Source organism: Oncorhynchus clarkii, chromosome 17, assembly GCF_045791955.1.
Source record: "Oncorhynchus clarkii lewisi isolate Uvic-CL-2024 chromosome 17, UVic_Ocla_1.0, whole genome shotgun sequence".
Classification (NCBI taxonomy): Eukaryota; Metazoa; Chordata; class Actinopteri; order Salmoniformes; family Salmonidae; genus Oncorhynchus; species Oncorhynchus clarkii.
The window spans coordinates 72,960,866-72,974,644 of record NC_092163.1 but is presented as its reverse complement, the minus strand read 5'-3'; the positions used below and the strand labels follow the sequence as shown (position 1 = coordinate 72,974,644).

Sequence of the window (13,779 nt, the reverse complement as noted above, 5' to 3'; positions counted from 1 at the left end):
TCGATTGTGCATCTGTAGAAGTTTGTGAGTGCTTTTGGTGACAAGCCGAATTTCTTCAGCCTCCTGAGGTTGAAGAGGCGCTGCTGCGCCTTCTTCACGATGCTGTCTGTGTGAGTGGACCAATTCAGTTTGTCTGTGATGTGTATGCCGAGGAACTTAAAACTTGCTACCCTCTCCACTACTGTTCCATCGATGTGGATAGGGGGGTGTTCCCTCTGCTGTTTCCTGAAGTCCACAATCATCTCCTTAGTTTTGTTGACGTTGAGTGTGAGGTTGTTTTCCTGACACCACACTCCGAGGGCCCTCACCTCCTCCCTGTAGGCCGTCTCATCGTTGTTGGTAATCAAGCCTACCACTGTTGTGTCGTCCGCAAACTTGATGATTGAGTTGGAGGCGTGCGTGGCCACGCAGTCGTGGGTGAACAGGGAGTACAGGAGAGGGCTCAGAACGCAACCTTGTGGGGCCCCAGTGTTGAGGATCAGCGGGGAGGAGATGTTGTTGCCTACCCTCACCACCTGGGGGCGGCCCGTCAGGAAGTCCAGTACCCAGTTGCACAGGGCGGGGTCGAGACCCAGGGTCTCGAGCTTGATGACGAGCTTGGAGGGTACTATGGTGTTGAATGCCGAGCTGTAGTCGATGAACAGCATTCTCACATAGGTATTCCTCTTGTCCAGATGGGTTAGGGCAGTGTGCAGTGTGGTTGAGATTGCATCGTCTGTGGACCTATTTGGGCGGTAAGCAAATTGGAGTGGGTCTAGGGTGTCAGGTAGGGTGGAGGTGATATGGTCCTTGACTAGTCTCTCAAAGCACTTCATGATGACGGATGTGAGTGCTACGGGGCGGTAGTCATTTAGCTCAGTTACCTTAGCTTTCTTGGGAACAGGAACAATGGTGGCCCTCTTGAAGCATGTGGGAACAGCAGACTGGTATAGGGATTGATTGAATATGTCCGTAAACACACCGGCCAGCTGGTCTGCGCATGCTCTGAGGGCGCGGCTGGGGATGCCATCTGGGCCTGCAGCCTTGCGAGGGTTAACACGTTTAAATGTCTTACTCACCTCGGCTGCAGTGAAGGAGAGACCGCATGTTTTCGTTGCAGGCCGTGTCAGTGGCACTGTATTGTCCTCAAAGCGGGCAAAAAAGTTATTTAGTCTGCCTGGGAGCAAGACATCCTGGTCCGTGACTGGGCTGGGTTTCTTCCTGTAGTCCGTGATTGACTGTAGACCCTGCCACATGCCTCTTGTGTCTGAGCCGTTGAATTGAGATTCTACTTTGTCTCTGTACTGGCGCTTAGCTTGTTTGATAGCCTTGCGGAGGGAATAGCTGCACTGTTTGTATTCGGTCATGTTACCAGACACCTTGCCCTGATTAAAAGCAGTGGTTCGCGCTTTCAGTTTCACACGAATGCTGCCATCAATCCACGGTTTCTGGTTAGGGAATGTTTTAATCGTTGCTATGGGAACGACATCTTCAACGCACGTTCTAATGAACTCGCACACCGAATCAGCGTATTCGTCAATGTTGTTATCTGACGCAATACGAAACATCTCCCAGTCCACGTGATGGAAGCAGTCTTGGAGTGTGGAGTCAGCTTGGTCGGACCAGCGTTGGACAGACCTCAGCGTGGGAGCCTCTTGTTTTAGTTTCTGTCTGTAGGCAGGGATCAACAAAATGGAGTCGTGGTCAGCTTTTCCGAAAGGGGGGCGGGGCAGGGCCTTATATGCGTCGCGGAAGTTAGAGTAACAATGGTCCAAGGTCTTTCCTCCCCTGGTTGCGCAATCGATATGCTGATAAAATTTGGGGAGTCTTGTTTTCAGATTAGCCTTGTTAAAATCCCCAGCTACAATGAATGCAGCCTCCGGATAAATTGTTTCCAGTTTGCAGAGAGTTAAATAAAGTTCGTTCAGAGCCATCGATGTGTCTGCTTGGGGGGGGATATATACGGCTGTGATTATAATCGAAGAGAATTCTCTTGGTAGATAATGCGGTCTACATTTGATTGTGAGGAATTCTAAATCAGGTGAACAGAAGGATTTGAGTTCCTGTATGTTTCTTTCATCGCACCATGTCACGTTAGTCATAAGGCATACGCCCCCGCCCCTCTTTTTACCAGAAAGATGTTTTTTCCTGTCTGCGCGATGCGTGGAGAAACCTGTTGGCTGCACCGCTTCGGATAGCGTCTCTCCAGTAAGCCACGTTTCCGTGAAGCAAAGAACGTTACAGTCTCTGATGTCCCTCTGGAATGCTACCCTTGCTCGGATTTCATCAACCTTGTTGTCAAGAGACTGGACATTGGCAAGAAGAATGCTAGGGAGTGGTGCGCGCTGTGCCCGTCTCCGGAGTCTGACCAGAAGACCGCCTCGTTTCCCTCTCTTTCGGAGTCGTTTTTTTGGGTCGCTGCATAGGATCCACTCCGTTGTCCTGTTTGTAAGGCAGAACACAGGATCCGCGTCGCGAAAAACATATTCTTGGTCGTACTGATGGTGAGTTGATGCTGATCTTATATTCAGTAGTTCTTCTCGACTGTATGTAATGAAACCTAAGATGACCTGGGGTACTAATGTAAGAAATAACACGTAAAAAAACAAAAAACTGCATAGTTTCCTAGGAACGCGAAGCGAGGCGGCCATCTCTGTCGGCGCCGGAAGTATCTGACTTCATACTAAATACAGCGTCATATGATACAAGGCATTTATGTATGCGTTATAAATTACCAAAGGGGTATAACTTTAAATTAAATACAGAGTCATGCGATATGGACTAAGTATTACAGGATACTACATAAAGTGTGAATAAATAGGTTATTAACGTTCTGCGGATTTATGAAGGTTCTCTCATGACCTACAGGTTACTGTAGGGTATGAGGTATTTAAATAGGTTGATGGACCTCCAAAGTTTGTGTGTGTGTGTGTCAAAACCTGAAAATGAAAGGCTGGCGAGTCATGTGTAAGGTACGTATCACCCGTAAGGTTGCTTGCATAGCTTTTTTTGTATCTGTGGGATACAGAAAAGCAGGTTAACCAAGTTACTGAAATCCAAATATATAGCTGTGCATTGGACCAGAGCTAACAATACTGAAAAATATATATAAACGCAACATGTAAAGTGTTTCATGAGCTGAAATAAAAGATCCCAGAGGAGGAGTATTTCTGTCTGAAATAAATCCCTTTTGTGGTGAAAAACTGACTTGGTTTGGCTCCCAAGTGGCTGGGGCTAAGCCCTCCCATGGCTGTGCCACTGCCCAGTCATGTGAAATCCATAAATTACGGCCTAATGAATTTATTTCAATTGACTGATTTCATTCTATGAACTGTAACTCAGTCAAATCTTTGAAATGGTTGCATGTTGCGTTTATATTTTGTTTAGTAACTACAAAAAGACGGATGAATAGCATTAATTGAATGACCTAATCTGTTTTATCATTAACGAAAGAAAAGCCAATGAAAATAATAATTCGAATAGCAACAGATGACGTAAACAAAAGTCCACACATAGAGATCCTATTAAATTAATTATTTTAATTTCTAATTCTAGTCCATACACCGTGACGAAAGGTGACGTTCGATTGCACCGACGTCCAACGTTGTCCCTCCCGCAGCCATGCGTATTACGCTTGTTGTTGTTGAACTGGTTGTTATGACTGGACAAGGCCTCGGACTAAATTAGGAGAGAACCCCTCGTCGCTGCCACGGGAGACCTGCCAATGGAGGGCATGGACATAGACCTGGACCCGGAGTTCGTTCAGAAATTCAACTGCATGGGCACCACTGACAAGGACGTCCTCATCTCAGAGTTCCAAAGACTGCTGGGGTTCCAGGTCAACCCGGCAGGATGCGCTTTCTTCCTTGACATGAGCAACTGGTGAGTTCGGGGATGTGGGGCCTAGCTTGTATAGTAGCTAGCTAGGTACATTTTGAGTAGTCCCCGAGGCTCTCTTTTTCTCTTGCATGTATAGCTTCTTGTGTCGATATTTTGCACGGACTGTCATTGCTGCTAAGACATAGCTATGTGAAACTGTAGCTAACGCCAGATAGTTAGTCACTGGTCATCTGTTACAAATTAAGTCTAGCTACCTTTTGCTAAAAACAAAAGGACGTATTGCAACATAAATATTCACCATAACTAACCTGACCAGATTTGTTAATTGTGTAACGTTAGCTAGCTAACACTAGTTGTAAGCGTTTGAACTAGTTGTGGTCTAGATATACCGCTAATGTTAAAGCTTGCGCCAAGAGGCTCTAGGCGTACATTTTATATCACCTAACAAGTGTTTGTGATATGATGACGTAATTTAATCGGTAGTGAGCTAATCTAGGCTAGTGATCAAGACTTTATCACTGAACAAAATAAAACAATCCTGATAAATGACCTCGACTCATTCTTGCAAGGGAAAATCATTATCAGCAAGATATACTTTTACATTTTTTTCCTTCTTTTAAATGTTCTTGTTGTGAAGTAGTTTCAGGAACTGGATCAGGTTTGAATACTTGCTAATTAAACATGGCATTGACTCACCCACTCTTCTAAATGCCTTTTGCCATTAAAATAGGAATCTACAGGCAGCCATCGGTGCCTATTATGATGTTGAGAGTCCCAGCATCAACACACCATCCATGTCCTTTGTGGAGGATGTGACGATTGGTGAGGGAGAGTCTGTTCCCCCCGACACACCATTCACAAAGACCTGGAGGATACAGAACACAGGTGTGGTTACCTTTCAGACATCTACATCATATCGCCATACCTATGATTCGTCAATGTAATGTCACACAAGAAGAAAAACCTTCACTGCAATGTAAGACCCGGAAACCACTGGCCTGTAAACGTGTGTAATCTCTTTGTCTGTCTCTTTCACAGGTGCAGATTCCTGGCCACCTGGGGTATGTCTGAAGTACATTGGAGGGGACCAGTTTGGCCACGTCAACATAGTGATGGTGCGCTGTCTGGAACCCCAGGAGATCTCAGACGTCAGTGTGCAGATGCGTAGCCCCGCAGCGCCCGGCATGTACCAGGGCCAATGGAGGATGTGCACACCCACAGGGCTGTTTTACGGAGGTAGGTCTTTGGGTGCAGGCACACTGTTTTGTGGACAACATGTTTTATAAGTGTGTAACCAAGTCTAGAAATTATCCACACATGTTAACCTTTGCATGTTTGTGGCAGGTTAGCGTTTATCGACATGGATCTTGTTCTGGAGGCAGCTCTGCTGAGTGGTCAGTAGCTGGCACTGCCACAAAGTCATAAAATCTGATTTTATCCCTAACCTAAACCACACTGCTAACCATAATGCCTAACCTTTTAATTAAGACCAAAAAGCTCATTGTTTGTTTTCATGAATTTTTACAATATAGCCAATTTTGACTTTGCTGCTGGCCCATCTAGCAGAAACCGCTCAGTTCTGCCTAAAGGGCAAGACTCATGACATTAAACGTCAACCTGCATGTTTGTGTGCTGACTACAGGTCTTCACGGTTTCAACAGACCTGAAATTCTGAGATCCGACACAGGACCGTAGCGGGTCTGGGTCCTAAATTCAGACTTTTGTCTCAGATATTGGTCAGGTCTGATATAATTGCCACGTGTCTTGGGTATGTGCAATTAAAATGCCTTTACTGACTGGACCCAATTGGACCTGTCCTAATTTTGTGTTTGTGTGATGAGAACTGCGAGCTTGTTATCTGTGTCAGCTAATTGCAACTCAATAATACGTACAGCTTTTGTCCAGCTGAAACTGGTTCCGGCTGCTACCCTCACACACATATATATATATATATATATATATATATATGAGAGAAAATAAATAAATAAATAAAATAAAATAACAACCTTGGCCTAGGCTACAGTTGATTGCTAAGAGTCCTTCATTGATGTGAAAGAGTAGAGTGAAAAGAAGCCGACAAGGGGAATGTCCCCAGGGACAAGTTTTAATATTGTAGTGGACAAAGATAAGAAAGCTGGCGTGGCCAAATGGACTGTGTGCATCTCGCTATTTAGGTTTGATGCATTTTGTATTTATCAATTGTTTAGTCATTATTGTTATTGTAGGCCTATTTAATCATCTTAATCAGTTCTTTAAATAACCTATGCAAAAAGTGTTTTGTTTCATTTTGTTGATACATTTTTGTTGGCTAAATTAAATTCTAACCGTCTTTAATTTTGTCCTCCCTATTTAGTTCAAGGTTTAAAGTAGGCATGTTGTAAAATAAATAGCATTAGCGTATTGATGTCATTCGCTGGATTGTCCTACGGTAGACAATCGACTTTTGTTGGTCATTAATTTCATCCATTTATATAATAACCTGTTCGTATTTCCCCTATAAACAATGACTTGACTTACTTTTGATATTACCCTATTAAAGTTAAGCAACTTTTGTGAAGGTTTTGTGGCGTATGGCTATTATTAGGCTTACTGCAGGCATATGAAGGCAGTGCACTCCGGCATTCCAACTGACTTCGACAGTTGAATTTGAGGTGAGGAAGAAGGTTTTAGGCCAACCAGACTTACTCCTTTAATCTAACAATATAATTTAGGCCTGTATGCATGCAATTCCCTGATGCATTTATCGCTCAAATCTCCGACAGCTGAACTGTGACATAGACAAATATTTTTTTATGAAAGTAAAAACTAATAAAGTAATAAATAGATTCTAATGTTTTGAATATGCTGCACATCGAAACACAACAAAATATTTTTTTAAGAATGTGCCTGTGGATCATTTGGCCAATATGGCTTGTTTATTGATGGCGCTGGCAGCGCCCAGTTGGAGGTTTCTTTCTCTCTCTTTCTACTCTCGGATCTGAACCAGCACGGGTCTGTTTTCCACTGTCCTTTTCGGAACGGGACTGACTGTCCTCTGGTCTATTCGGAACATGTCTCAGTGAGGAAAAAAATAAATATATATATATATATATATTGGGTCGGGTGGGAAAGCCACGGATCCATTTCGGACCCATGAAACATTTTTAGTGTGAAGTACTTTTTCAAGACATTGAGTAGTCAATCAATGTCTTGAAATTGGTCAACTTGACCAAAATGTAAAGTAAACTTTTTTCTAATTGACTACTGAGCATTTTGGGTGTTTAACTCCTATCACTACCACCAGTGCTGTCTCCTGGACAGAACAAGTCACCCTTAATGCCTGGTGTGTGTCACTTTCTCTGTCCACACAGACGTCATCTGGGTGATCCTCAGCGTGGAGGTGGGTGGTCTTTTGGGCGTGACACAGCAGCTTTCCTGCTTCGAGACAGAGTTCAACACCCAGCCGCACCGCAACGTAGAGGGAGACTTCAACCCTTTTGCCTCGCCACAGAAGAGCAAACACGACGCCGGAGACGACAACAACTTCAAAGAGCCTGGAGGAGCCTGGGAGGGCAGGCAGGACGCCATCCAGCAAGATGAAAACGGACTGTCTCACAATGCTGTAAATAGAGCATCGAATGGGCTACAAAACAATCTGTCAGTAGTGACTTACAGTCAGGTATGTATGAATGAATGAATGAATGAACCAAGGTTAGCTTGCCTCGAAACAAGCTGATGTCCACTCCTCACTGTTTTTTGCTTAACATTGTGGGAGCACAAGTTCAATTTCTGTGCCACATTTGGATGTGTGTAAAAAGTGCTCTATTCATGGCTGGCTTTGAAACGTCCGATTCAAAATAAAACATGTTGTTGTCACAAAAGAGTACCGTGTTCAGTTCACAACCATATACTGGTGCAATTGCCCTCAGGTTTTCCAGATGATGCCACTACTGTACCTTTACAGTATGTGTGGAAAAATCACAATAGATCTCTGCTCTGAATTGTGGCACAGATAAATTGTTTTCCATCAGTATTGTTAATCAGTAATCTATGAAAAGCATTGTTGTGATTTCGACACAATGTTATACATTTTTCCAGTGTTTACTGCACCCTCACCTGGCTCAAAAGTAAGCCTACCTGTCACCTTAGTGACCAGACACAACAGACAGACCTTCTAAAAATTCCGCCATTCTCCTATGCACCCCTGCTCTAAAGGTCAACTGGGTTTCCCAGACCCATATTAAGCCTAATCCTGGACTAAAAAGCATTCTTAACTGATATTCGCCATTGAAAGCACCTTGTAGTCCTAATCTGTTTCTGAGAAACTGGTCCTACGTGTCAGTTGGTGGTTTTCACTGAGCAATAACATCCACCATCTGCCCAGTTTATTCCCCTTTTATTAATTTACCTGTTTATGCGATAATAACCCTTTGTCAGTTCACAACCATATACTGGTGCAATAGCCCTCAGAGCTGTGTGTGCCTGCTCTAAATCACCTCCTACTTCTGTCAGAGCAATCCATTTTATTCCAGCATTGTTAACTTACTGCCACTCTTGGCTGGGTAAACTAGTCTGTTCAGAAACACTTGCTTCTGTTGCTCATTCACAGATTTTATTGAGCCAGTAATAGACTGAGTTACTTTCTTACATACGGCTGAGCTTATCTTTCTGAGAAATACAGCTGTGCTGTATGTAGGGGCCTGCCCTGTTCAGAATGGCCCAGCATCGTCCGGGTTAGGGGAGGGTTTGGCCGGCTGGATTGTCCTTGTCCCATCTCGCTCTAGCGACTCCTTGTGGCGGGCCGGGTGCATGCAAGCTGACTCCGGTCGCCAGCTGTACAGTGTTTCCTCCGACAAATTGGTGCGGCTGGCTTCAGTGTTAAGCGGGCAGTGTGTCAAGAAGAAGTGTGGCTTGGCAGGGTCGTGTTTCGGGGGGCGCATGGCTCTCGACCTTCGCCTCTGCCGAGTCCGTACAGGTGTTGCAGTGATGGGACAAGACTGTAACTACAAGTTGGATATCACGAAATTGGGGAGAAAGGGGATGATCAATGGAAACAGGATGTACCTGAGCTCAATTTCAAGTCTCATAGCAAAGGGTCTGAATACTTATGCAAATAAGTATTTTTATAAAGTTGCAAAAATATCTTAACCTGTTTTCGCTTCGTCATTATTGTGTGTAGATTGAGGACATTTTTTAGAATCCATTTTAGAATAAGGCTGTAACGTAACAAAATGGGGGGAAAGTGAAGGACTCTGAATACTTTGCGAATGCACTGTATATAGTCTAGTGAGTGTGCGTAGGGTCAGTGAAGATATGTTGGGCACCCTTAATGGACTATTTAGCTGTCTTATGGCTTGGGGGTAGAAGCGGGCTCGGAGCCTGTTGGCCATGTCTCCGATATTGATTGCCGGACGGTAGCAGAGTGAACAGCCTTGCTTGGGTGGGTGGAGTCTTTTGCCATTTTTTTCAGGCCTTCCTCTGACACTGCCTGATATAGAGGTCCTGGATGGCAGGGAGCTCGGCCCCCAGTGAAGTACTGCGCTGTCCGCACCACCCTCCAGCGCTTTGCGGTCAAGCTGTGATGCAGCCAGTCAAGGTGCTCTCGATGGTGCAGCTGTCAAACTTTTGGAGGATCCGAGGGCCCATACCAAATATTTTCTGCCTCCTGAGGGGGAATAGGCGCTACCGTGCCCTCTTCACAATTGTGCAGGTGTGTGTGGACCTTGTTAGGTCCTTAGTGATGTGGACACCAAGGAACTTGAAGCTCTTGACCTGCTCCACAACAGCCCTGTGGATGGGGACGTGCTCTCCCGTCTTTTAACTATAGTCCACAAAGCTCCTTGGTCGTACTGGCGTTGAGGGAGAGGTTGTTGTCCTGGCACCACACTGCTAAGTCGCTGATCTCCTTCCTGTAGGCTGACTCATCTCCATCAGTCCCAGGGTCCCTAGCTTGGTGATGAGCCTGGAGGGGACTATGGTGTTGAACGCTGACCTGAAGTCTGAGTTATTTCCCCTCTTATCCAGGTGGGAGAGGGCAATGTGAAGTACAATTGAGATAACGTCATCTGTGGATCTGTTGAAGCAGTATGAGAATTGGAGTGGATCTATGGTGTCTGAGATGATGGTGTTGATGTCTGTCATGACCAGCCTTTCAAAGTACTTCATAATTACAGATGTGAATGCTACAGGGCGATCACTGAACTTCTATCATGCAAATCAAACTAATAATAAAAATATATATATTTGCCACATGCTTCGTAAACAACAAGTATAGACTAACAGTGAAATACTTCCCAACAATGCAGAGAGAAAAATAACAGAAAGATTATAACTCGTAGAATACATTGTGTTGACTGTGTTCTGTCTCTCCCCTCAGGGTGTTCATGGACCCTATCCGTTAGGCCAGAGTTAGACAGATGGAGACCCAGGCCAGGTGGTGCTGAACAGACCTGGGCATGCTGATGCTGACCTGCGGCAGGGGCACTGGAGAGGGGAGGGACACATATTTCATACAGACTCTAGACAACTCTCTCCCTTGGGCCCTACCCCATTCCACCAAAACACAAGCTACAGTGAGAACAAGGAGGCACCTATCCCAGTGAACACCCTACCAGCATCATCAGCACCCCCCCCAAGATCAGCATGAGTGAATGCTACATAAAGAGTGCTATAAATCCTAAATTCTACTACATACATGTTTTGTTATTATTTTGTAGCTGTCAACACACCTCATTAGTGTAGGGTAGGCACTGCTGGTTGAGCTTAGCAAAAGGATGGATGTGTGTGTGAGCTTGAGCAAATGAAATGTGTGAGAAAAAGCCATCTAAAACTATTTTGCCTGTTGAGCTATTATTGTAGGATTTGAATCCTTGTCTGTGTTTTCTGAATTGTGCATGTGTATAGTTTCCTTTTGGATGTTACTGAACACAGTGGTGGATACAACTTGGGTAAAGAAGTTGTGGTGACCTATGTATGTAGGCCAGGTAGGTTATGTAGGTTATGTATCTAAATAGATTAAACAAAATAATACTAATAAAAAATATATAATTCTCCACAGGTGTTTCAGAAATTAGGATACAGGCCTGTGAATGAGTTGCCCCGTAAACAAGCCTTTGCTGTACTGTACTTACGACACATATGTGGTAAAGCTTGTTCTTTAGAGCCAGCAGATGGTGCTATTAACTAAACAACCAAACCAAATGGTCTCTGACACATCACGCCAGACATTGAAAAATAGACTTCCCTTTCCCATCATAGGGAGAGGTATTTACATTCTGGGTTTGTGACTGCTCAAGCCATTGACAATATCAGCACCGTTTGTTTTGTTTCTGCAGTTTGCACGATGTCACTTCAGATGTTTACAAGTGGTGATTTGATTTAGTTTCTGTATGCTGTCTGGATCTAGATATTATTGTCTGTTGTAATAGTATATATTCTCCGTGTTTTAATTTTCTTCCACATTTAACAACGTTGAGTCCCGTTTTGATTGTCAAATTAAGTCGAGTGGGTACATACGCTCAAAAGGACAGGTTCAACCCTGGGATTCATTCATTCCTCTGCGTCAGAGTGGAATGCTCTATTACGAGATGTAGTCATATTAATTATTGTTTACAATTACATGGTATCAACCAAGTTAACATCATGTTATGCAATTTGTTTCCCATTTGGAATGTTATTTTAATTTATTTTATTTACCTTCACGTTCTTCAAGCAATCAAGATTTCTCTGCTTCCAATGTTTCACAATTTCCACAAGGTTATGAGTAAATGAAAAACAAGGAAATTGATGACAATTGTTATTCATAGACTAAAGATCTTGTAGATGCTCATACAAGAGGCTTATCTTTCTTTCTTCTGATGAAAAGTCCCTGTTTTCTTGTGGCTGTTGTGCTTTCACACCAGCCTTTCATATTTATGTATTTGTCAAGGGCATTATGTTAGTCCTCTGTGTTCACTGTTCTGCATTTTACTCTGAAACCAGAGAGTGTTTAATTCTTAGCTTTATTCCGTTTTTTTATTTTGGTGGGAGGGTGCAGTTTTAAGCAAGATGGCATGGAGAGTGGCGCGTTTGCATAGTCTTATGATAGAACATTCATGAGAAGAGAAAATGTCAAATTAAAGCCTTTTTCCTATATGTATAAATGAACATTTGTACGATTAAATTAACACTGAAACAGAAAATGTGGCACCAGGTTTATTTTTTGACTCAGTTTTGACTTATGTAACACACTGTTTGAAACATTGGTTAGCAGGTGACGGGAATGATTCCTTGGAATCGGCCCCGTTTGGCAAGGAGACAACAGCACAGTTGTATGTTCTCTTTTGACAGGATTTAAAAAATAAAAAAAATTACTAGTTAAGAACAAATTCTTATTTTCAATGATGGCCTAGGAACAGTGGGTTAACTGCCTTGTTCAGGGGCAGAACGACAGATTTTTTTACTTTGTCAGCTCAGGGATATTGATCTTGCAACCTTTCGGTTACTAGTCCAACACTCTAACCACTAGGATGAGGCTGCAGTTCCCAAATGACAGAACAATGAGGTATTGGGTCCCCGAGAAAAACATTACTGTGGCAATACAAACAACTGCAAGTCTATTGGTGAGAAGTAAGCAGTAGTGGTGACAGAGGGGTTGCTTCCCACATTTATGGTGTGGCCGTTGGTTTATGGGACAGGTATGATGTTTCCTCACAGTGGGCTCTTCTATCCAGGGTTCAGTGTAGGCCATCTCACTTCTTCATCTTACTGTACACTGACTTAAGTGGGGTTATCACAATGACTAAAGTTCAGACATGCTCAAAAGCAATAAAAAAAAATGGAATGGAAAAAGTCCCACAGCATCCCCCAAATGAACACGTTTACCTTTCGTGAACCTTCACTTGCACTTTTGTACTACTCGCACTGACTTTGCTGTTAGCTGCACCTTAAATCACATTGTATGTCATGAAGAGCGGAAAATAAACGATATACAGTGCATACACATGTAAAAAAAATATAAATAAATTACAGTTGGACAATGGTAGAAAAATTGACATTCATTAAACAACCCATAACTTTTGTGGCAGACTGACAATATGAACATAATGATGTTAAATGTAAATGTATAGTGCCTGAAAAGGAGAAACAACTTGTTTATTCTGAAACAACCCCACTTAATGTTGGAGAAGAGAATACATTGGATTTTTTAGGGACTAAAGTCTGTAGCCTGAAAGGACCAGACTTGAGTGTGTAGGGGGGAGGGGCTACTGGAAAGGGGAGAAATCAATGTCCTCATTGAGATAGGTGGTGCGTTTGAGCGTATGGATTCAGTATGTCAGTGCTGTAAAGTACTTAAGTAAAAATACTTTAAAGTACAACTTAAGTAGTTTTTTGGGAGTATCTGTAATTTACTATTTAAATGTTGGACAATGTTTACCACACTACATTCCAAAAGAAAAGTATGTACTTTTTACTCCATACATTATTCCTGACACCCATAAGTACTCGTTGCATTTTTAATGCTCATCAGGACAGGAAAATGGTCCAATTCACACACTTATCAAGATAACATCCCTGGTCATGCCTACTGCCTCTGATCTGGTGGACTCACTAAACACACATGCTTAGTTTCTAAACAATGTATGAATGTTAGAGGTGTGCCCCTAGCTCTCTGTAAAAATAAATTAAAATGGTGCAACCTGTTTTACTTAATATAAGGAATTTAAAATTATTACATTTACTTTTGATATATTGATATATTTATAACCAAATACTTTCAGACTGGGTGTAATTTACTGGGTGACTTTTACTTGAGTCATTTTCTATTAAGGTACAGTTGAAGTCGGAAGTCGGAACATACACCTTATAGGCTGACCACACCGCTCACCTCGCGTGCGAGAGCATTGCAAAATACATTTAGAAATCTATGTAATTCAATTATTGCACCCACACTGCTCGCGCGCATCAACGAGCATCTCCGTTGCCAAGGGCTAAAATAGAACT

At 43.1% G+C, this 13,779-nt stretch overlaps 1 protein-coding gene across 1 annotated transcript; it reads left to right on the top strand.

Annotated features, from left to right (window-relative positions):
• Positions 1-3,552: 3,552 nt before the first annotated feature.
• Positions 3,553-12,614, top strand: LOC139371393 (protein ILRUN-like). Its single transcript, XM_071111780.1, has 5 exons — positions 3,553-3,861; positions 4,550-4,704; positions 4,858-5,055; positions 7,170-7,477; positions 10,175-12,614. Exons 1-5 carry the CDS (start codon positions 3,704-3,706, stop codon positions 10,208-10,210), a joined length of 855 nt encoding a protein of 284 aa, XP_070967881.1. The 5' UTR covers positions 3,553-3,703; the 3' UTR covers positions 10,211-12,614.
• The last annotated feature ends 1,165 nt before the right edge of the window (positions 12,615-13,779 follow it).

Bases quoted from the DNA above. Each gene is read 5' to 3' on its own strand.
- LOC139371393 (XM_071111780.1), top strand. From the start codon at position 3,704: ATGGAGGGCATGGACATAGACCTGGACCCGGAGTTCGTTCAGAAATTC. The intron at 4,705-4,857 runs GTGTGGTTACCT...TCTCTTTCACAG, and splicing joins CTGGAGGATACAGAACACAG to GTGCAGATTCCTGGCCACCT. The intron at 5,056-7,169 runs GTAGGTCTTTGG...CTGTCCACACAG, and splicing joins CACAGGGCTGTTTTACGGAG to ACGTCATCTGGGTGATCCTC.